Source organism: Ursus maritimus, unplaced genomic scaffold, assembly GCF_017311325.1.
Source record: "Ursus maritimus isolate PB19 unplaced genomic scaffold, ASM1731132v1 scaffold_16, whole genome shotgun sequence".
Taxonomy (NCBI): domain Eukaryota; kingdom Metazoa; phylum Chordata; class Mammalia; order Carnivora; family Ursidae; genus Ursus; species Ursus maritimus.
Window position 1 is genome coordinate 15,231,858 of NW_024424008.1, and position 22,449 is coordinate 15,254,306.

General features: G+C 36.1%; 1 protein-coding gene across 3 annotated transcripts in view; it reads left to right on the forward strand.

Moving 5' to 3' along the window:
• EED (embryonic ectoderm development) overlaps positions 1 to 13,842 on the forward strand; it is a 31,821-nt gene extending 17,979 nt beyond the window's left edge. For 2 of the 3 annotated variants that reach the window (XM_040630944.1, XM_040630942.1), the window contains 6 exons: positions 1,451 to 1,584; positions 3,366 to 3,471; positions 4,590 to 4,664; positions 11,785 to 11,943; positions 12,669 to 12,742; positions 13,507 to 13,842. In XM_040630944.1, coding sequence (XP_040486878.1) covers positions 1,451 to 1,584; positions 3,366 to 3,471; positions 4,590 to 4,664; positions 11,785 to 11,943; positions 12,669 to 12,742; positions 13,507 to 13,633 — 675 coding nt within the window. In that variant the 3' untranslated portion in view covers positions 13,634 to 13,842. The remainder of the gene's footprint in view (positions 1 to 1,450; positions 1,585 to 3,365; positions 3,472 to 4,589; positions 4,665 to 11,784; positions 11,944 to 12,668; positions 12,743 to 13,506) is intronic. The other variant, XM_040630943.1, reaches the window with a different exon arrangement.
• The last annotated feature ends 8,607 nt before the right edge of the window (positions 13,843 to 22,449 follow it).

Here is a 22,449-nt window from a genome sequence, read left to right on the forward strand (position 1 = left end):
TCCATTTATAGCTTATCTAGTGGTTTTACAACTCTTCGGTATTTTATTAAACTATGTAAAGGGGCACCATGTTTTGAAGCAGGTAGCATTTTATTTGGAAGTACTAAATATTTCTGTAGTTGGAGTTTGTATGCTTTTGTGAGAAACATACCTACCTTCAGCTGCCTTGTCACCTTGGATTTTCTAAAAGTTGTAGCAGCATTCTCCCATCTGGTTTTATGTGTCCATGACTACCATCCTTCAAGAATTATAAATTAGAGCTGTTGACTCTAAGGGTGTCTTATTGCTGTTGACAGTGAGGTGATTAGAAGTAGCAGCAACCAGACTTCTGAACACCAAACCTAAAGCCCTTAGGCTCTTGTAAAAACAGTGTTCATGATCAATTCAAAGGTTGGATGAACACAGAAATAGCCAGATTAATAAGGAAAATATTCTCCTCCTTAAATAGAAGTCTCCACTGTTTTCTTCCCTTTTTTTTTTTTTTAAGATTTTATGTATTTGACAGAGCACAAGCCTGGGATCCTGACCGGAGCTGAAGGCAGATGCTTAGCTGACTGAGCCTCCCTGGCGCCACTAAGATTTTATTTTTACGTAATCTCTGCACCCAATGTGGATCTTGAACTCACAACCCCGAGATTTAAGAGTTGCATGCCCTTTTGACTGAGCCAGCCAGGCCCTCTTCTACTGTTACTTCCTAAAATGAGAGTAGGACACAGTCTTTATCTCTTTTCTGTAATATAGGAGTAGTTCACTGATAGCAGGATTGATATGAATCATGGGTTAAACCATGTGCTAAGTTAAATAGCATCTTGGTGCCTCATTGTCTTATCTATGAAATAAGGTAGAATAAGTTGTTATAGATGATCAGTTAGATGTCTTCAAAATTAGTAGATAGGAAATGAAAAAGTTAAAATATGTTATTTCCCCTTTTTTTAGACCTTTTTTCTTTTTAAAAGTGAACTTAAAACCAATATAACAAGTATTTTGACTTAGATACACAGATAAAGTAAAATTTTAAATTGTTCAGGGACCCACTGTATAGTTTATAGCTGTCGATTTCATTGTTTAATCAGGGTTGGACAAAGAAAACTAATAAACTTGGGTCTTTGTGTCATAGAATAATTGTTTTACTTCATTCAGTTTACCTTCAAAATCAAGAAAGGAAATACTTAAAGATAATTGAATAGATAAAACTAAATTCAGACAGTTTACTTTCTTTACATATTATATAAGCTCATATACTGTGACAAACTGACAAATCAGTTAAAACTAAATCTTGAAAAAAAATAAGTCTTGAAAGCAGTAACAACTGATTTATGGACTATGTAGATAAACTCAGTGTTTGTGTGTGACTTGAAATAGAATTTTCATTATGCTTTACATCAGATGGAAATTGGATAGTCTAATTTGGTCAGTTTTGTATATTTAAGCTTTTCTGTTTTACATACAGGATTATGATCTTTTGGGTGAAAAAATAATGTCCTGTGGTATGGATCACTCTCTTAAGCTTTGGAGGATTAATTCAAAGAGAATGATGAATGCAATTAAGGAATCTTATGATTATAACCCAAATAAAACTAACAGGTAACAATTGTGCTATTTAAAACAGTTTCTTTTTTCATGCTTTTGGATAAATGCATTTTACTTTTTCCAAAATTTTTACAGAATCCCCCAACATTGAGTTTAGAAGCCCTTCTTTTAATAACTTTTAGGTACCAATTTACATAACCATAAGATTTTTTAAATAGAAGCTCTTTATTTTTAGCCTAATGTTTGTGGCTCGTTTTTCAAAATCCCCTTTAAATTGTGTTTTCATCTTAATTTAGTAGCATGTTTCACTTATTTTTATTTAGGTATGCTTATGCTTGGCTATTTACAGTAAAACAATTTTAAGCTGTTTAAACTTGCTGTGGAATAGAGTAAAGGACCCTTCAGAATAATATTACTTGTATTATTTGTCAACACTTTAAATTCAAAGTCAAGGCTTTGACTTTTTTTAAATGGGTTTCTTGGCTTTATTTCATGATAATGTAATGCTTTCCTTTAAATGATGATCCCTTTTTTAGATGGAGACAGTTCAGAAGCAGGAGCCTTGCTTTATGGGAAAAGAATTTTATTTTTTAAGTAATCTCTACACCCAACGTGGGGCTCAAACTTAAAACCCCAAGATTAGGAATTGCATGTTCCACCAACTAAGCCAGCCAGATACCCCTCTTAATATATTTTTGAACTGCTTCAATTCTTAATTCAATAATTGTCTTTTCAGAATCTCATCAGGCTATTAACACTTTCATTGTAACTATGGTATGTCTGTGTATATTAACTTTGTTTGTACTTCTGTTTTAACAAAAAGCATTTATTTCCTGGTCATCAAACCAGACTATTAATAGATTATCAGTTAAATTTATAACCATCAACAAATAATTCAATACACTAACATATTTGGCTAAAAAGCAATTAGTATAATTATAGCAGAATTAAGAATTTGTATCAGATAATTAATAACATTTTAATGTTTTAATAAAGAAAAGCTCCCAGAATTTGAACTGGAAGAAATGTTTGAGATGATTCTGCCAACATCTTTTTACATATGAGAGAAAAGTAAAGAGAGGACATGTGAGTTGCTCAAGACACAACTAATTCATGGCATCCTATCATTTTTCTACAGTTACTTCAGTATAAAACTGAATCACTAGATTAGAAATGTTAGGTATATTTGTAAGTAACTATAGAATTGGCAGCAGCTTCTCTGCTTGGTGGTCTTCTCACAAACATCTTTAAAGAAAAATAGCACTGTTTCACTTGCCTAAGTACAGGAAAAGTCTTAATAAATGCCAAATTCCTGTCAGATACCATTTTCAGAAATTGTTGCTCAAGGCAGAACTCTCATTTAACCTTATCTTTAGCGGCCTTTGGAATGATGTGTCATTGTTCCTAGAAAAGTGACTGTCTTTTGAAATAATCTAGATTATGTTGACTTTCACAGACTGTAAATTCTTAAATTTAAAGGATTGAGTAGATAGTTTAATGTTTTCTATGAGAATTTCTAGTGCTGTAATCAGATGACTTTGCTTATCATTGGTTAGGATAGCCAGAACTGAAGTGACTAATTTTGGTCTACATAGTAAGATAAGAAGCTATAATTTTTATAATGAAATTTCATAAGATAAAATTGAATTGAGAGCCAATAATGCAAAAAAATATAGAAACAAATATATGAAGTGAGACTTTAGGTCTCAGTAAACAGATAAGAAGGTATGCAGTTTTCTAGGAACACAGAATTAATAGTCATATAAATCTGAAAGTGAAAATTAGTGTGATTCTACTGTCCTTTTTTCTTTTAACTCTTGACATTTCCATTTCAGGCCATTTATTTCTCAGAAAATTCACTTTCCTGATTTTTCCACCAGAGACATACATAGGAATTATGTCGACTGTGTGCGATGGTTAGGTGATTTGATACTTTCCAAGGTATGCTAACTGCTGTTAAGCTGTACTTCTGTTGTGTTTGTGTGAGGGAGCACAGTTTTTTTATACAGTTTGGTAAATTGGATGGCAGATGGGAAATTCCTTTTTTTTCCCCCTTAAAGTTTCATAGATTTGGAAACTTGTTTTAGGCATATGACATTCTGATGAATTATTATAACTTGTACTGCAGTAACAGGAAAAATTGTTAACTTGTAAGATGATATTCTTCTCTGATATCTGATGTTATAAAATAACCAATATCTAAAGCCAGTAAGTGAGTTTTTTTGTTATGTTTGTGTACATTTCAGTAAATTTGTTTTTACAAAAACAGACAGCTGGAGTTGGCTATGGCTGCAGTTTGCCAACCCCTGCTTTCTAACGTGTTGATGTATATATACATATTTTCTGATAATTTAGAGTAGTTGTTGGTGATGTTATCTGAATATTTAGGATTGTCATATTTGGAAAAATTGCTCTCCAGTTTCTTTTGTTGATGTGGATTTCGGGGCATTTCATATTTTCTTGGGCAGAGCCTGACTTATTTTTTTTCTTGGCTTTACAGGTGTAGTTTTACCTTTTTTTTTTAAACTTTTGATCTTGAAATAATTAGATTCTCAGTAAATTTCAAAGTACAGAGAGGTCCCATATTGCCCTTCACCCAGTTTCTCCTACATAACATCCCACATAACTGTAATACAATATCAGATTTAGGAAATTGACATTGTACAATGTGTGCGTATAGTTCTATGTTGTCATTTTATCACATGTGAATTTTGTCATTTCAAGAATGTTACAGTATGGGACATTTTAATATTGGTTTTTTCCACTCAGTATAATGCCATCCAAGTTGTTGTGTGTATCAGTAGTTTTCCTTTTTTACTGCTGAGTAGTATTCCATGGTATGGATGTACCATAGTTTATTTAACTATTCATCTATTGTAGGACATTTTGGTCCTTTTGCAGTTTGGGGCTATTACAAATAAAGCTGCTAATGAACAGTCGTGTACAGGTTTTTGTGTGGACTTAAGTTTTCATTTCTCTGGGATAAATGCCTAGAATGGCAATTGCTGGGTCATGGTTAAGTTCGTTTAGTTTTAAGAAACTGCCAAACTATTTTCCAGAGTGGCCGTGCCATTTTACATTCCCACCAGCAATGTATGAAAGATCCAGTGTCTCCGAATCTTCGCCGGCATTTGGTATTGTCACTATTTTTTATTTTAGCTGTTCTGATAGGTGTGTAGTGATATCTCATCGTGGTCTTAATTTGCATTTCCCTGATGGCTAGTGATGAACATCTTTTTCATATGCTTATTTACCATCCATATATCCTTTTCGATGATGTCTCTTCATATCTTTTGCTCATTTTCTAATTAGATTGGTTTTGTGTTTTTTTATTGTTGAGTTTTGAGAGTTCTTAATATATTCTAAATACGAATCCTATATCAGATGTGTAGATTGCAAATATTTTCTTCCGGTCTGTAGCTTGTCTTTTCATCCTTTCTTAACAGGGTCTTTTGCAGAGCAAATGTTTTTAATTTTGATGAATTTCAATTTATTGATTTTTGTTTGAAAAAATTTTACGGATTGTGCTTTTGATGTTACATTTAAAAACTCTTCACGCTCTGGATCCTAAAGGTTTTTCCTATGATTTCTTCTAGAAGTTTTATAGTGTTACGTTTTATTAAATGTATGATCTATTTTGAGTTAATTTTTGTATGAGGTTTAAGTAGTAGTTCATTTTTTTTGCCTACAGATATCCAATGATTCAGCGCCATTTGTTGTAAAGACTATTCTTTCTCCTTTGAATTGCTTTTGCATTTTGGTCAAAAATTGTTTGGCCTGCTTGTGTGAGGCTGTTTCTGGTTTTTCTGTTCTGTTGCCTTTACCACTACTATATCTATATATACACAGTCATGATTACTGTAGTTCTGTAATAAGTCTTGGAATTGGTTAAATGTTTTCTTCCACTTTATTATTCTTTTTTGAAATTGTTTTAGCTATTTTGATTCCTTTGCCTTTCCATTTAAATTCCAGAATAATCTTGTCTACATTTTGTAAAACATCTTGCTGGGGTTTTTTTGGGCAGGGAAGAGTTTTGTATTTTGTTAAACCTGTGTTATCAGTTTGATGGGGGACTTAATTAATGTCTTTGCTCTGCTCTCCAATTCATGAACATAATATGTGTCTCCATTTATTTAGGTCTTTGAATTTTATTATCAGCATTTTGTAGCTTTTAGCATACAAGTCCTGTACATGCTTTGTTAGATTTATACCTAAGTACTTCTCTTTGTTGAGTGATTATAAATGGTATTTCTTATTTCTATGTGTTTATTGCTAGTATACAGGAATACAGTTGATTTTTTGTATTGACCTTGAATCCTGTGGTTTTTTTGTCTAGTACTTGGGAGTGTTTACATAGACCATCATGTCATCTGCGTATAGGGACAGTTTTATATCTTCCTTTCTGACCTTGCCTTATTGCACTGGCAGACTTCCAGTTCTGCATTGAATAGCATTGTTAAGATCAGACATTCCTGACTTGTTTCTCATATTAAAAGGGAAAGAATTCTTTCACAATTATGTATATTAGCTGTATGTTTTTTGTAGATATTGTCTATCAGTTGAGAACTGTCCCCCTTACTCACTTTTTGAGAATTTTATCATGAATGGGTGTTGAATTTTGTCAGATGCCTTTTCTGTATCAGTTGATATGATCATGTGGCTTTTTCTTCCTTAGCCTATTAATGGAGTGTATTTACTTTTTTTAAATAGATTTGGTCCTGTATCCCTGGAATAAGTTTATTTGTTCATAGTGTGTAATTTTTTATATATGTTGCTAATAGCTGATGTTTCGTTAAAGGTTTGTTTATATTCATGAGGCTATGATATTAGTCTGAATTTTTTTGTAATGTGTTTGTCTCCTTTTGGTATTGATAATACTGGCTTCATAAAATGAATTGGCAAGTTTTCCCTCCTATTTTCTAGAAGAAATTATATGGAAATTCCTCGTAAATGGTTGTTAGAATTTTCTGGTTAAATCTGGCCTAGAAATTTTTGAGAGAGTTTTAGAGATACAGATTCCATTTCCTTAATAGTTAAAAGAGCTGTTCAAATTAACTGTTTTATATTGCATGAGTTATGGTAGTTTGTGTTGTATGAGGAATTGATCCATTCCATCTTAAGATAAAACGGAGTTGCTTATGATATTCTTGTTTTCCTTTGACAACTGCAAGGTCTCTACTGATATCCCTGTTTCATTCCTGAAATGGTAATTTATGTCTTCTCTTTTTTTGTAAGTCTTGGTAGGGGCTTCTCAAGTTTTTGTCTCTTCATCTTTTTGTTTGCTGTGGGTGTATTTTGCTCTTTTACTAGTTTCTTAAAGTGTGGGAGCTCAGATTATTGAGTTGAGACTTTTCTAAGCTAAGTATTAGATGCTATAAATTTTCCTTTCAGCACTTCTTTCACTGCATCTCACAAATTTTGATAAGTGTGTTTAGTTTCTTGGCGTTGGAGATTTTCTTGTTATCTTTCTTTTAATGATTTCTAGTTTGATTCCATTGTGGTCAGAGCATACTGTTTGTGATTCGGGTTCTTTTAAACTTTTTTGAGATTTATTTTATGACACTATCTTGGGTATGTTCTGTAGGAGCTTCAAAGAAATGTGTGATTCTGTTTGTGTGGAGTGTTCCATATGTGTCCGTTAGGCACTGTTGTTTGGTGTGGTTGAAGTCTTTTATAGCTTCGTTGATTTTTCTGTCTACTTATTTTACCAATTATTGAGAGATAGGGAAGTCTCCAGCTGTACCTGTGGATTTTTTTTCCCTTTTTGCTTTCAGTTTTATGGTGTTTTGCAGCTCTGTGGGTTGCTTGTTGTTGCTGTGTCTTGGTGACTGGACCCTTTTAGGTTTTTTTTCTTTCTTTTCTTTTTTTTTTTTCCCCCATTTCTCTGGGCTTTTCCCCTAATTTCCTGTATGTTATGTGAACATTTATTTTTTAGTGGGCTTTACACCCAATCTTGGGCTTGAACTTACAAGCCCTAGATCAAGCGTCCCATGTTCTACTGACTGAGCCAGCCAGTACTGACTGTTCTGACTGGTGCCAGCCAGGCCACCCCATGTGAACATTTTTTAGAATTCCACTTTTTATTTATTTGTTTGAGAGCGAGCGTGCACACCAGAGCATAAGCAGGGGGGAGGGTCAGACGGAGAGGGAGAAGCAGACTCCTCCAAGATCATGACCTGTGCTAAAGGCAGATCCTTAACCAACTGAGCCACCCAAGTACCCCTAGAATTCCATTTTCATTTATCTGTAATATTAAGTACATTTCTTTCTGTAGCTTTTTTGGTGTTTCCTCTAGATGTTATATATGTATATTTATTAACTATTTTGTTACCTTTTGTTATATATACTATGTATTTTTGTTAATGCTGTCTATAAGAAAGTTACTGTAGGTGTAAAATATGTGTAGATTAAAAGTAAAAAATTGCTGGAGTGCCTGGGGCTCAATAGTTAAGACTCTTGATCTCAGCTCAGGTGTTGATCTCAAGGTTGTGAGTTCAAGCCCCACTTTGGGCTCCACGCGGAGCATAGAGACTACTTTAAAAAAAGAAAAAAGACCAGAAAAATAGCCTAAAGATATGCCTACCATGCAAGCATAAATATACCTGTCTACTGTGTATCCACATTTTACCACTTGATGTGAAGTATAGAAACCTTAACTTTCCTTTGTTACTTTGTCCACCATTTATAGTTTGTCTTAAATATTCCCTTTATAAAATTGAGAACAACATCAAAAAATGTTACCATTTTTGCTTCAACCATCAAACATATTTTAAAAACTCAAGAGGAAAAGGAGAGTATTTACTCGTTTTGCTTTTTCCTTTGTTTTTTCTTCCTTCCTGTTGTTCCAAGATTCCTTCTCGTATTATTTCCTTTGTATTTGTAAAACTGCCTGTAACCATTATTTTAGGGTAGGTCTGCTGGTGACAAATTCTTCGTTTTTCTTCGTCTGAGAATGTCTTCATTTCTCCTTCATTCTTAAAAGGTATATTCATTCAATATAGGATTTTATGTAGACAGTTATTTTCTTTACACATTTGAAAAATGTTGTGTTTCCTCTTTCCAGGGTTTGTGGTTTCTGATGAGACACCTGCCATCACTGGAATTATTTTTCACTAAACATAAGGTGTTCGGTCTTATTTGCTTTCAGAATTTTTTTCGTCTTTTCGGTTTTCAGAAGTTTGAATATGATGTACCTTGATTTCTTTGAGATTCTTTTGGAGTTCACTCACCTTCTTGAATTTGTAGTACTGATTTATGTCTTTTGGAGATACATTTTGTTCCAAATTTGGAAACTTTTCAGCCATTATTCAAATTCTTTTTTAGACCTGCTCTCTTCTTCCACTCCTTTTGGAACTCTAATGATATGATGTTAGATATTTTTATTTGACCCCTGGGACTATCATTTTTTACGTTTGTTTCCTTTTGTTCGGATTGGGTAGTTTCTGTTTTTCTGTTTTTTTCTTTTATTCTTTTTTTAAGATTTTATTTATTTGACAGAGAGAGAGGCAGCGAGAGCGAGAACACAAGCAGGGGGAGTGGGAGAGGGAGAAGCAGGCTTCCTGCTGAGCAGGGAGCCTGATGCGGGGCTCGATCCCAGAACGCTGGGATCATGACCTGAGCCGAAGGCAGACGCTTAATGACTGAGCCACCCAGGCTTCCCAGTTTGTTTTTCTAACTTTAAATTTACTACCTCTCTTTAGTTGAAACTTTCAGTTGATTTTCTTATTTTGGTCATTGTATTTTTCAGTTCTAAAATTTCTGTTTGATTCTTTTTATTTCTTTGCTGAGACTTTTTGTTTTAAATTTAAATATTTAAAATTTAAATGGGAGCATTTTTTTCATTGAAGTGTTTTTATGATGAATGCTTTAAAATCCTTGTCAGATAGTTCCAACATCTTTGCATCTCATTGTTGGCATTTATTGTCTCTTAGCATTAAAGTTGAGATTTTTTGATTCTTGGTATGACAAGTGAATTTTTGATTGAGATCTAGATATTTTTGAGTGTTATACTACAAGACTCTGGGTCTTATTTTATGTAGATCTTTTGCAGCAGTCTTCCTCTGATAAATTTTCAGCTGGGGAAGGGGAGCACTGCTTCATGATTGCAGGTGGTGGGGAAGTCGAGATGATGGTGTCTCATTACCATTCCCCAGGTGGTCTCCAGTGATGCTGGGGGTCTTGCGTGGATGACTGTAAACATGCTAACTCTCTGCTAGGCCTCCTCTGATACCACCCCAGGCAGAGAGGGAGGAGGGGGAGAAAGTTACCTCATTAGAATGAGGGGCAGGGAGAGTCAGTGAGGGGTAGGGAGGGTCGGGTATGCACTGAGGTGCATGTTACCACCTGAGAAGTGCTCCCCACTGGGCCTTTGCTGGTTCATGCGAGGGTGAGCTCACAGTTTTTTTCGGTGGTGTTTGGCTGGAGTGGAGTGTTTGAAAATTTTCTCTCCTGCTAGGTTGTCACTTTTGTTCTTTGGTTAGAGAGAGCAGGCTTTTGTTGGGGGTATTTGGGACTTAACCCATGGCTATTATTGAGCTGCTCCCTTCTCTAGTATCTAGTCTGGGGTACATAAATGAAGCAAAAGAAAACCAAGGAATTCAACATCCTTCATGTCCCAAGGTTCCTAACCAGTCTGCCTCTCTGTGCCTTTCAAAGTCTTATGTTTGCTTTATTTTTGATACTCAGTCTTTTAAGCTGTAGGGAGGTTAAAAGGGGAAAAGTACATCTACTGCATCATTTTGGAAGTAGAAGTAAAAAGCCACTAGCTCTAAAAATTCTTTCCTTAATCAGATGATAGGAAAGAAATTCTGCATTTTAGGTTTCAGGAAGCTGACCTGAATGAACTATATTGGTGGTCTCAAATCTATTTCTGCATTAGAATCACTGGGAGAACATTGTAAAAATAGATTCCTAGGCCTCAGTCCCAGAGATTCTAAATCTGGCACAAGGACCTGGGAATTTGTAATTTTGAAAAGCTCTCTAGATGATTTTCAAGTGTTGTCATCCATTACAGGGAACAAATTCTTTTTACCTCCTTAAGTTTTAGTTCACAAGGGGACTCAACTAATTAAGGACCCTTTACCAATGTAATCAGTGACAAGCACTTGAAGAACTGTGTCACAGTTGTTCTGTCCAGCCTTCACTTGTAGAGATTCTGATTCAGTAGGGTTGGGATCTAGATGAGTGTTTTGAGGGAAGTCTACAGGCTATCAAGTCAGTTGTGCATTTAGTTAAGTCATCAAAGTAGGTGATCTCTAATCTAAGCTACTTTACAGTAAAGAACTTCTGTAGCAGATACATAGCCCTGGTATTTTATATAATCTAAAAAAGGCAAGGAAGAAAAAAGGGAGTGTTTTCCCCTCCCTAATCTTCTGTGGCCCTGCTGTTAAACTGTTCACGTCCGTGAACCTGACAGAGCTGCCACATGTGACTGTATAGGCTGTGTCCTGTAACACTCAGGAGGCAGTCTTTCCCTACACAGGCATTTCTCAGTCCAGGTTCTGTTGAGATACTGGGCTAAATAATTCTTTTTTTTTTTTTTTTTTATGGGAGGGGCCATCCTATACATTGTAGGATGATGCTCAGCAGCATCTCACCTCTACCTACTAAAGGCCAGGGATATTGCCAAATGTCCCTTAGCTGGCACACCAATGACATACAATATGAATAGTGCCCACTGTGTTGCAATTTTTCTTCCATTGAATTCTTTATCAGTTACTGCTTAACTAGAATGTGTGCAAAGATAATGATATTATAGAATAAGGAAGGTGTAACTTAGTCTATTTCAGTCCTATCCCCATAGCAATGTCTTGATGTTAAAACCACTAAGTTTACTGCCTTCTATATAATCTGATCTCTAAGGCCTCTAAGCAGGGGCCCTATTGAAGAACCATGTATGTGTAGAGAGTTTTCGTAATTTTATGTTTGTTATAAAACACTCAAGTCTCTGGATGCCAGAATATCTAGAGCTGAATTTGGTTTGGAAGAGAAATTGTGACTTCAAAATGAATATTCCAGATAATATAATGCTTTTGAATATTGTTAAATTCTGTTGTAATATGATTTCTTGTCCTCAAGTGTGGACATTGATTCTGTAAATAAAAATGAATGTATATCACTGTATTTAGTAGACGGTTAACCATGTTTTAAGGCTGTCAATTCTAAAAAGATAATTTAAAGGGGGCTTTGTTTTTAATATTTAAAATACAGTTCTATATGTAACATTTCTTTTTTTCTCATTTCTCTCTTTTAAAGTCTTGTGAAAATGCCATTGTGTGCTGGAAACCTGGTAAAATGGAAGATGATATAGATAAAATTAAACCCAGTGAGTCTAACGTGACTATTCTTGGGCGATTCGATTACAGCCAGTGTGACATTTGGTACATGAGGTTTTCTATGGATTTCTGGCAAAAGGTAGCAACATATTTTTACATTTTAAACTTAAGACCATTGTAATTTCACTTTTCTCTGTTGTGCATCCATGTTCAGTTTCCTCTAAGAATCTACCTTGATATTTTATATTGATTGCTTTTGGCCATTGATGTTATTTATTCTACCTTTGTGGTTCTGCACACCATCTGCAATGCTTATTAATGCAATTGACAGGTGTCAGTGGTGGCAGTGAGGTGCTTACATAACATCTGTTACTAAGATTTTATGTTTTGGTGATTAGAGTGTTAACCTTTTTAAGTAGCTTTTTTTTGTAGAAAAACTTAGAGAAAAAGCAACATGGAAGATGGGGCAATGTACTAGTTATCTAAAATTTAAAAGAGATTGGTGTTAGGAATTTGTAGTAGCAAATTACCTGGGTATTTATAAGAAAACTGTGGAGGAGCTGTCTGTAGCTTTTGCTGTAATTCTTTAAGGCAGAATAAGGAGTGCATGCTAACAATGTAAATTGTGAAGTCCTTCATAAATTTGCAGACGAATGCCTTCTAATTTACTCAGGATAGCTCTGAAGTATTAGTTGCTGGTATCCCCATTTACAAATCAGAAATAAAAGATGCAAAGAACTAATCATAAGCATAGCTGTAGGCTGGAGCTGAGGTTTTTCTGAAATATGAGTATCTCTTAGGAATGCTTGAATGCTCTGTAGCCTATTTTAATAATTTGATGTTTTTAAAAATACGTTTATGCAGATGCTTGCATTGGGCAATCAGGTTGGCAAACTTTATGTTTGGGATTTAGAAGTAGAAGATCCTCATAAAGCCAAGTAAGTATTAGAAATATTTATTGATAGGGCGCCTGGGTGGCTTAGTCTGTTAAGTCCCAGAGTCCTGGGATCAAGTCCTGCATTGGGCTCCCTGCTCTGTGGTGATTCTGCATCTCCCTCTGTGTGCCCCCCTCCCCTGCTCGTGTGCTCGCTCTCTCTTGCAAAAATAAATAAAATTTTAAAGAAATTTTTATTGATAATTTCTGCCTTTTTCTCAAATGTTATGCCAATAGATAGAAAGTAATTGATGCTTGAAGTACCATTCTTAAGTCATTTTTTTTTTTTTAAGATTTTTATTTATTTGACAGAGAGAGAGTCAGCCAGCGAGAGAGGGAACACAAGCAGGGGGAGTGGGAGAGGGAGAAGCAGGCTCCCAGCGGAGGAGCCTGATGTGGGGCTCGATCCCGCGCCTCCGGGATCACGCCCTGAGCGTGAAGGCAGACGCTTAACGACTGCGCCACCCAGGCGCCCCCTCTTAAGTCATTTTTAACATTTACATGGCTCAGTTATTTTAAAATACTTTTTTATTCTCATAGTGACTGTTTATTATGAGTACTTTGGTGACAAGTTACTTCTTTTTTTTTTTTTTTTAATTTAAAATATACCCAAATTTTATGAAGTTAGAGACTGAGCTCTTAGTGATGTTTTAAATGCTTTCCATATGACTTGGAACATCTATTTGTTTTCTAATTCCCCTGATTTATTTTGATACTGACAACATTTTTTATGAACGGCATTTAACCTGTTGTCTTGTTTTTTCCTAGATGTACAACACTGACTCATCATAAATGTGGTGCTGCTATTCGACAAACCAGTTTTAGCAGGGATAGCAGTATTCTTATAGCTGTTTGTGATGATGCCAGTATTTGGCGCTGGGACCGACTTCGATAAAATGCTTTTTCTTAATCAAAATTAGAGTGTGTTTTCTGTGTATAATAGAATTACTGTATCTTGCTAGTAAGGGCACATAGAGCATTTAGAGTTGTCTTTCAGCATTCAATCAGGCTGAGCTGAATGTAGTGATGTTTACATTGTTTACATTCTTTGTACTGTCTCCTGCTCAGACTCTACTGCTTTTAATAAAAATTTATTTTTGTAAAGCTGTGTGTTAGTTTATTTTCATTGTGATAATAAGAAATGTTGAAAGTAATAAAAGTATGCCCTTTCTTTTTGTAATGATCATTTTTGTAGTTCTTTTAACTGAAGAAAGCTGTGTAATATAGTGATTAAGTGTAAGCTCTAGAACTAAGCTGAATCTAAGTCTTGGCTCTGCAACCATGAGCTGAGCTTAAGTAACTTAACATCTACCTCAGTTTACTCATGTGTGAAACAGGGATAAGAATACCTACCTCATAGCGTTATTAAGGATCAAATGATTAAATAAGTGAAAGCAGCTGGAACAGTATTTGGCATATACTAAACCCTAAATACATTGTTACTTATTTTTATTGGAAATTGTATTAACTATGTCTTTGTATTTCTTCTATAATAACTTCATAGTAATTATATTTAAAATTCTATAGAGTTGGAACATATAACAGTGATTTAATTAAGCTGTGTACACAGTTAAAAAAAAATAACTGCTATTTGGTTTGTAGCTAGACCATTAGAAATCTTAAGGAAATATTACCATTAGAGCAAGTGAGAAGAGGACATAGAAGCTTGAATGCAGGTGGTTGGGAAATGAAAGAAATGGGAAGTCTGTACAGTGTTACGTCTGCTTTTCTAGAGACATTGTTTAAGAGAAATAAGTAGATGGAGGGAATCAGACTTAAGAGTAGTGGATCTTTTTGTTCCAAGCATAAGGCACTTTGTATATATTTATGAACAAGAGGAAACAGCAAAAAATGAGACTGATTTAAAGACCAGAAAATCCCCAAAGAGTTAGAACCAACATGACATGTGGAGGAGTTAACCTGAAGCAGAGGGAATAAGGAAAACCTGAGTAATCAGAAAGTAGTAAGTAAAATGAGAGGTGCCGGGTAAAATACAAGCCTGAATTTTATCAAATTTTGAGATTCATGAGCCTCGTGTTTATAAATCTCATGCATTTCCATGAATATACCAGTATTTAATACCTTTCTGGATGTATTCATTGCTTCTGATTTTTTGCTGTTATAAACAATATTTGGACTTCTGGCTCAGGAGACAAGTATTTGTGTACCTCTTGGATTATTTCCACACTCATCTGTCAGAATTAGTCAATGAAAGGGTATTCTAGGGACGCCTGAGTGGCCCAGTTGGTTAAGCGTCTGCCTTAGACTCGGGTCTTGACCCCGGGTCCTGGGATCGAGCCCTGCATTGGGCTCCCTGCTTGTGCTCTCATTATCTCTGTCTCTCTCAAATAAAATCTTAAAAAAAAAAAAAAAAAGGTATTTCTATTAATGTTGTACCAGATTCACTTGCTCCATCAGTGTATGTTGGTACCCATTTTACTTTTGTTATTAATTCCTGTGTACATCTGTAGATAAGCAGTTGGCAAACTTTTTTTTTGGTAAACAGGTAGTAAATATTTTGGGCTTTGAAGGCCATACGTTCTGTGTCACATTCACTCAATTTTGCTACTATAGTGTGAAAGCAACTATAGACAATAGTAGATGAATAGGCCTGGCTGTGTTTAATAAAATGAACAAAAACAGGCAGTAGGCCATATTTGGTTCATAAACTGTAGTTTTCCCACTTTTGCTGTAGATACTAGGTATTGAAACTACACACTTAAGGAGACCCCTAAGATTGCTGAAAATTTAGGTCAGCCAAATAGCTCACAACGATCACCAGATAGGTGATGAAATGTGCTGTGACTGATAGGTGAAACAGTACGTAATACACTTAGACCACCAAGGACTTCAGATCTTGCAGTTACCAGAAAATGTAAAAGAGCCACATTTAAAATTGCTTCTTTTCTCCTGTATTCCATCCTTTCTTGGCTTTCTTACTGAACATTTCAATCATTATCCAATATACTACATAATTTACTTTGGTTGGTTGTATTTCTCCTCCCACTGGGATGTAGTCTTTATGAGGGTGGATTGTGGTTTGGCTTGATTTTTGCTTTATTTTACTGGTATAACTCCAGCACCTAGAACAGTGTCTTGCACATAGGTCCTCAATAAATACTTGAATGAATGAAATGAATAAAAGTTGCAATCACAAAAATAAGCAAGCAGTTAGTGAATACTAAGACTGACCAGGAGGATTTATAAAAGAAACAAGTAGAGCTTTCAGAAGTGAAAAATGATTGAAGTAAAAGTGAATGGTTTAGACTACACACAACTGAGTAGAGATTAGTGAACTGGAAGAGATCCTAAGAAATTACTTGGAATGTGTTTAAAGAGAAGGAAATGGAGAATATGAGGAGTTACAAATTACAGAGCATAAAATGAAAAGGTCCAATGGTAACTGCATATCCAAAAAAAAAAAAAGGAAGGCAAGGCAATATTTGAAGTAATTATTTTACTTGGTACCATGATACCTGAGTGTCAAGTGGGCAGGGGGAGAGAGGGTGATTCTGGCATGTTCTTTACCATCATGTCTCCCACTTGCATTGCAGTCCTAGCCACTAATGTGCCAGTCTGTTTCAGTCACCCCCCAGGCCAGAACTTTGCCCCTATTATGTCCTGGGAAAAATCCCACCCCAGTTATTTTCAAGCTTGACAAGGGGCCTCAACTGATGCCGTATTCCTCTTGCAGCCTTTTGTGGTAACGCAAGGTGCTCACCAGGATAGCAAGTTCTTCCAAGCCCTTCTACAGAACAATTTGAAGGATAATAAATTTGGAAGGCCTTGGGTAGGAACCAGAGATTGGCATCTCTATGGGTCTACCCAGAGCCTGGTGCTTGATCTAAACTCCTGTCATTCACAAGTACTCATTCCAATGCTATGATGAGCCACAAATTCTCTCTGTAACTCCACATCATGGAACCTATTTTCTTTCTGGATTAGAAGGTGCACTTTGAATAGTGAGGACACTTTTGAAAGTGCACACTTAGCTCACCTGGATCGCCAACCAAAAAGTGGGAAATAAACGTACGTGCTAACATGGAGGTATTAAGCACTAACATTGTCCATGTAGGCCAACATCATGAAAATTGCCTCCAAAAGAGCCAAAGTCATTATATGCTCCAGAGCTTGGGTGAGTGACAAAGAATTCTTGTCTATGGATTTCAGAATGAAGTCTTTCTGGAGTCCCCTGTACTTCAACGTACCCCACACCCAGCTCTGGGAAAGAAATGTAGGGTAATTCCAGAGGAACAGGATGCTAGTGGTCATTTGCAGGGCCCACTGAAAAATGAAATTGCAAGCCTCATGTTTAAAAAGCAGGAAAAAGGTGCCATTAAAGGTGCTGAAAAATACAAAAGCTTTTTTCTTTCTGTGATTTCTCAACTTATTTGCTTTTAATGCCATTCTAACTACAAATGCCATTCTAAGTTAAGATTATATATTAGCATGAATTTTACCATTCGTCTTCATATTGTACGATGACAGTTTCCAATGCAAACATAAAAGCATTTAACTCCTATTGAAATTACTCAACTGGTATTTTGTAGTTTTCACGTGTATTTAGTTCTTGCCAGTACAGTGAAAATGTGCGACAAAAGTAAGTTATTTCACTTCTTGATATCGCACATTCTACCAACATTCTCTGCATTAGACTTACTGATTTTAGGACAAAGGAAAAGAACCATCCCTTGCCCTATCTTTCCTTTTTCTTCTGTGTCATCTTCAGTATAGATGATTGACTAATACAAGGAAGTAACGAAGTAACATAAGCAAGAATAGCGCTACTTAATTGTTCGAGGTTTTTTTTTTAAGATTTTATTTATTTATTTGATAGAGATAGAGACAGCCAGCGAGAGAAGGAACACAAGCAGGGGGAGTGGGAGAGGAAGAAGCAGGCTCCCAGCGGAGGAACCTGATGTGGGGCTCAATTCCAGGACTCCAGGATCACGTCCTGAGCCAAAGGCAGACGCTTGACGACTGAGCCACCCAGGCACCCCTAATTGTTCGAGTTTCTTAAAATGCTCTGTCTTTTTTGTTTAAACCACGTTCTGGTTCAAACTGAAAGCACAGCCTCTTGGGGTTGTTAGGACCCCTGCTCACTCAATTGTAGATGAAACACACTTGCACTCATTTTGAATCTTACAATGGAATTCTTTGCTCATGGAGAATCGAAAATGCTTCATACGAATCGAGAGGCAAGGAACAGTAGACACGCATACTGCACAAATCCCCTCTTTACATACATGCTGCCTTGTCCCACTGGACCTTACTTACAAAATGCAAGTTCAAAGAAAATTACCAAGAATACCAAGATGGGAGCAGAGGAGGCATTAAACAAAACATGGGTTCTTTCTGAGCCCAGTGCCCGTGCTACTTACTGCATTGGTCACACGCGTGTGAAGCTGATCCCGCCTGGGGCTGACCTGAGGTCCTGGGGCTGACCTGAGGTCCTGTGCCTCCCTTTTCTCGGAAGCTCCTTCTGACACTGACAACTCTGTTGATAGGTTCTCATTTCTTTTTAAACTATTTAGTCTTGTTATCAGTCTCTTTCTGGCTCTATCTTGGTCTTCTTTGGTCCTTTTAAGTAAAATGAACAGAATGATTTTCCACCTCCTCCCCTTCTCCCCACGTTTGCTGCCAAAAGAAAAATAACAATTTCAGCAATAGGAAATAAGGCAGAGGCTGGGAACCATATTGTGCTCTGTGAGCAGGGACCTGAGTCTGAAGAAATCCGCAAAGCAAAGAGGATGGTTGTGGTTGCAGAGATGACAAGTACAATGAAGTCTTGGGGCATTTAGAAGGAAAACAAAATTGGCTAAGAAAGGACTGGGATGTGACTTTAGGTGTATCCTACAGAACACTGGAAAGGGGCTGGATAGAAATTAAATGATTTTTAAAGTTTTGGGTTTTTTTTAAGCAAATGCCCGAGAAGGGTAAAGGTCTAAAGAACGGATGGTCGGATTGTCCAGAAGTGCTTAAAGAATTAAAAGTCTCACTTGAGGCAAAGGGGATAGTCATTCTGCTTAATTGCATCATCTAGGACAGTAGTTTAAAAAAAATTTTTTTTAAATGCAACCCACATTAAGAAATAGACTATAATATCCTGATTACACAAAGATTTATATATACATAACCAAATCAAAAAGTTCCATGAAACAATACACTTACCATGTATGATGTATTCTGACATTTTGTTTCTTTTCTTTTTTCTTTTTTTTTTTTTTTTGGAATGTGATTGTGACTCACTGAGTTGATTGCACAACCTAATAATCATCTCAACCTATAGTCTGAAACACACTGATCTAGGGGAAATTAGTCTAGAGGGTTTTCACCAAGGAGATTGGGAGCAAGACCCACATTAGGGGTTCCTGGCTGGCTCAGTTGGTAAGGCATGAAGTCTTGATCTCAGAATCCTGAGTTTAAGTGCCTTGGTATATGTAGAGCTTACTTTAAAAAAAAAGGTGCTCGATGATCTCTTTAACCATAAAATATAGCTCTAACACTACAAAATTTGTAACTTCCCCTACTTTCATTTATTGCCTGTGGGTTTCCCCTGTTAGGTAGAAAATGACTATCATTTTGGTATTGAACTGATGGATTTCTAAAAAGACTCTTGGTATTTTGTGGTTCTTTTCTGATACAGAACAAAATTCCAGATGAATGAAAGCATACTCATTTCACTTTCTCTGCTTCAGTTACCACAGGCTGATGTGAAATTTAACAAGTTGGGTGATTTCTGTTATATTGTGTGCAATGAGTTGAGGAAGTGTGTATGTGTTTAATTCTAAAACCATTACATTGTAGGTTGTCAGAAAGTCATTGATTTTGAGTATTGGCCATTAGTTGATTTTTTAATTTAAGGCAAAAGTTAAAACTGCTCAATTTTTAAAAATTTAAACTGCTAGAAATTTGTACGCAATTTTTTTGCTAGGTTGTTTTCTTTGAAGTTTCAGGATGGTTGGTTGCTACAACTTTAGGTGTCACTTTCAGTTATGTCTATGTACAGAAGGAAAAAGTGATCATCTCTTCATGTGATTTTCTTAAGACCAAGAAACCTATCCCAGCACCCCCCAGAAGATTTACATTCGGGTTTCACTGACCTGAACTGAGTTACAGGATTGATCCTAAACCAGTCACTGCAATCGGACAGGAAAATTAGTAGTTAGATTAAGCAGGGCCTTCCTCTGGGGCTCTGAGTCTCCTGGAGGAGGGATGCATTCCTGAACAAAAATCGGGTTCTGTTAACAAAGAAGGGGGAAATGGATGTTAAATAGCTAACTACCAGTGATTGTTACAGGAAGGAAAATTAATGAATAAAAGGCAATCACAAATTGTGAAGGAACTACACAGAAGTTAGCTTTTGCTGCATAACAACACATTTCAAATTTTATTTAACTCATGATTCTATTTTGGCTGAGCTTAGCTGAGAGGTTCTTCTGGTCTTGACTGGGTTCACTCACGTCTGGTCAGCTGCAAAGCAGCTTGGTAGCTTTGTCCCTGAGGTTTGGTTGTTAGCTGAGGCAGGGGGGCCGGGTGTCTTTCATTATCCAGCAAGCTATCCTTGGCTTGTTCCTGTGGTAGATTGGCAAAGTTCCAAGAACTAGAACAGACGCTTGCACATAATTTTGAGGCCTAGACTTGGAAGGGGCACATCACTTCTGCATTCTTGCCATCAAATCAGGTAAGAAGGCCAGGAGGGTGAAGAAATAGATTCCATCTCTTGATGGGAGAAGCTGCAAAGTCATGGATGCAGGGAAAAGAAGAATTTGTGCTATTTTTGCAATCTGCTATAGCTGGTAAGATAGGCAACAGGAAAGCCACTCAGATCTCCCTTCAAGAGAGAGCTATCACTTGGAAAGTTTCAAATCACCAATATGTCTCTTCCTGAGCTGAAGTTCTTATACCGGTGGGATTGTTATTGATGATTGCCTGATAGTGATTGCTTTAAGCACCGAAAGTTAGGAGGCTGAGATACTGGTGATTTAAAACAATAATGTTAAGGAGACATAAAATCATGGCATATTCAGTGCAAGGAATTTTAGAGATTAGTCCAATTCCTTCATTTTTTTCACTTTTATAAAATTAGATTTTTTATTAAGATAATATGGGCACACAGTTTAAAAAGCAAAACAGGTAAAAAGGTTTTTAAGCAAAAAAAACCCAGTAGTTTTCTTCTCATGTTCTAGTCCATTGAAGCAAGTACTATGTTTTTAGCTGTTTCTTCTTGTGTTTACCTTATCATTCTAATACGCAATTGCTGTTCTCTTTTGATTCATTCATTCATTTTGATACATATTGACTATGAGGAGGATTTTAGCTGTCCATACCTTTTCTTCCTCTTCTCTCATCTTCTTAATATAGTTAAATAACCATTCTTATTTAATCCACATTTGGAGTTTTTATTAAGATAGGATAATAGGCTGAATAATGCCCTCCTCAAATAGGCCCTCGTCCCTGGGACCTTTGAATGCTACTTTATATGGAAAAAGAGGCTTTACAGGTATGATTGTTAAGGCTATTGAGATGGGGAGATTATTCTGGGTTATCCCGGTGGACCTTAAATGCGATCACAAATATCCCTATAAGTGGAAGGCAGAGTGATATTTGATAGAGAAGAAGGCGATGTGAGGACTGGAACAGGATGCTACAGTGTTGAGTTTGTAGGTGGAGGAAGGGGGCTATAAGCTAAGGAACATAGCTCTAATACCTAAAAAAGGCAAGAAAACGGAATTTATTCTAGAGCCTCTGGAAAAACTGTGGCCCTGTTGACATTTTGTTTGTGGCCAATTAAAACCGATGTCTGACTTCTGACCTCTAGAACAGTAAAAAAAAATGTGTGTTCTTTTAAGCCACCAAATTTGTGGCAATTTCTTACAGCAGCCATAGGAAACAATACATTCATGTATATATTGTTTTGTGCTAAGTCACTTTATTGTATGATTTTATTTCTATTGGCCTAAATAATGGACTCTTTTTCCATTATAGTTTGAATATCTGACTGAAGCTAAGTCTTCATACATCCATCGGCTCCGTAAAACACCTCTCTGTATAATTTTCATATCAAAAGTATCAAATAGTAATCTATTCCATTTTTCCCCCTGAAAAAACGAATCCGTCTAGAGGCTATCCATCGGCTCCGTAAAACACCTCTCTGTATAATTTTTCATATCAAAAGTATCAAATAGTAATCTATTCCATTTTTCCCCCTGAAAAAACGAATCCGTCTAGAGGCTCCCTGGATTGTAACTCTCTGCCTATGTCCTGGGACATCTTTTCGCCATCACCTTTGAAATTCTCTTTATCACTCCCCTTAGTTGACTATCCTGTACTCTGAATCTCATTTCATGTCTTCTTCTTTATTGTCTTTTTTTTTCTTAATTAAGTAGGCTCTATGCGCAGCGTGGAGCCCAACATGGGGCTTGAACTCATACCCCGAGATCAAGACCTGAGCTGAGATCAAGAGTTGGATGCCTAACCAACTGAGTCACCAGGTGCCCCTTTTTACTGGTTTTTATTGGGACGAGCACATCCAGTAATTTCCTGAGAATAAGGAGGTAAGTTTTTGTTTTTTTGGTTTTTTTTGAGACTTTGGGGGTCTGAAAATATCTATTCTATCCTTTACTTCAATGGAATTTTGACTGCATATTGAATTTGAGACAAGAAATAATTTATCTTATTTTATTTTTTTAACTACAAATTTCCTTTTTT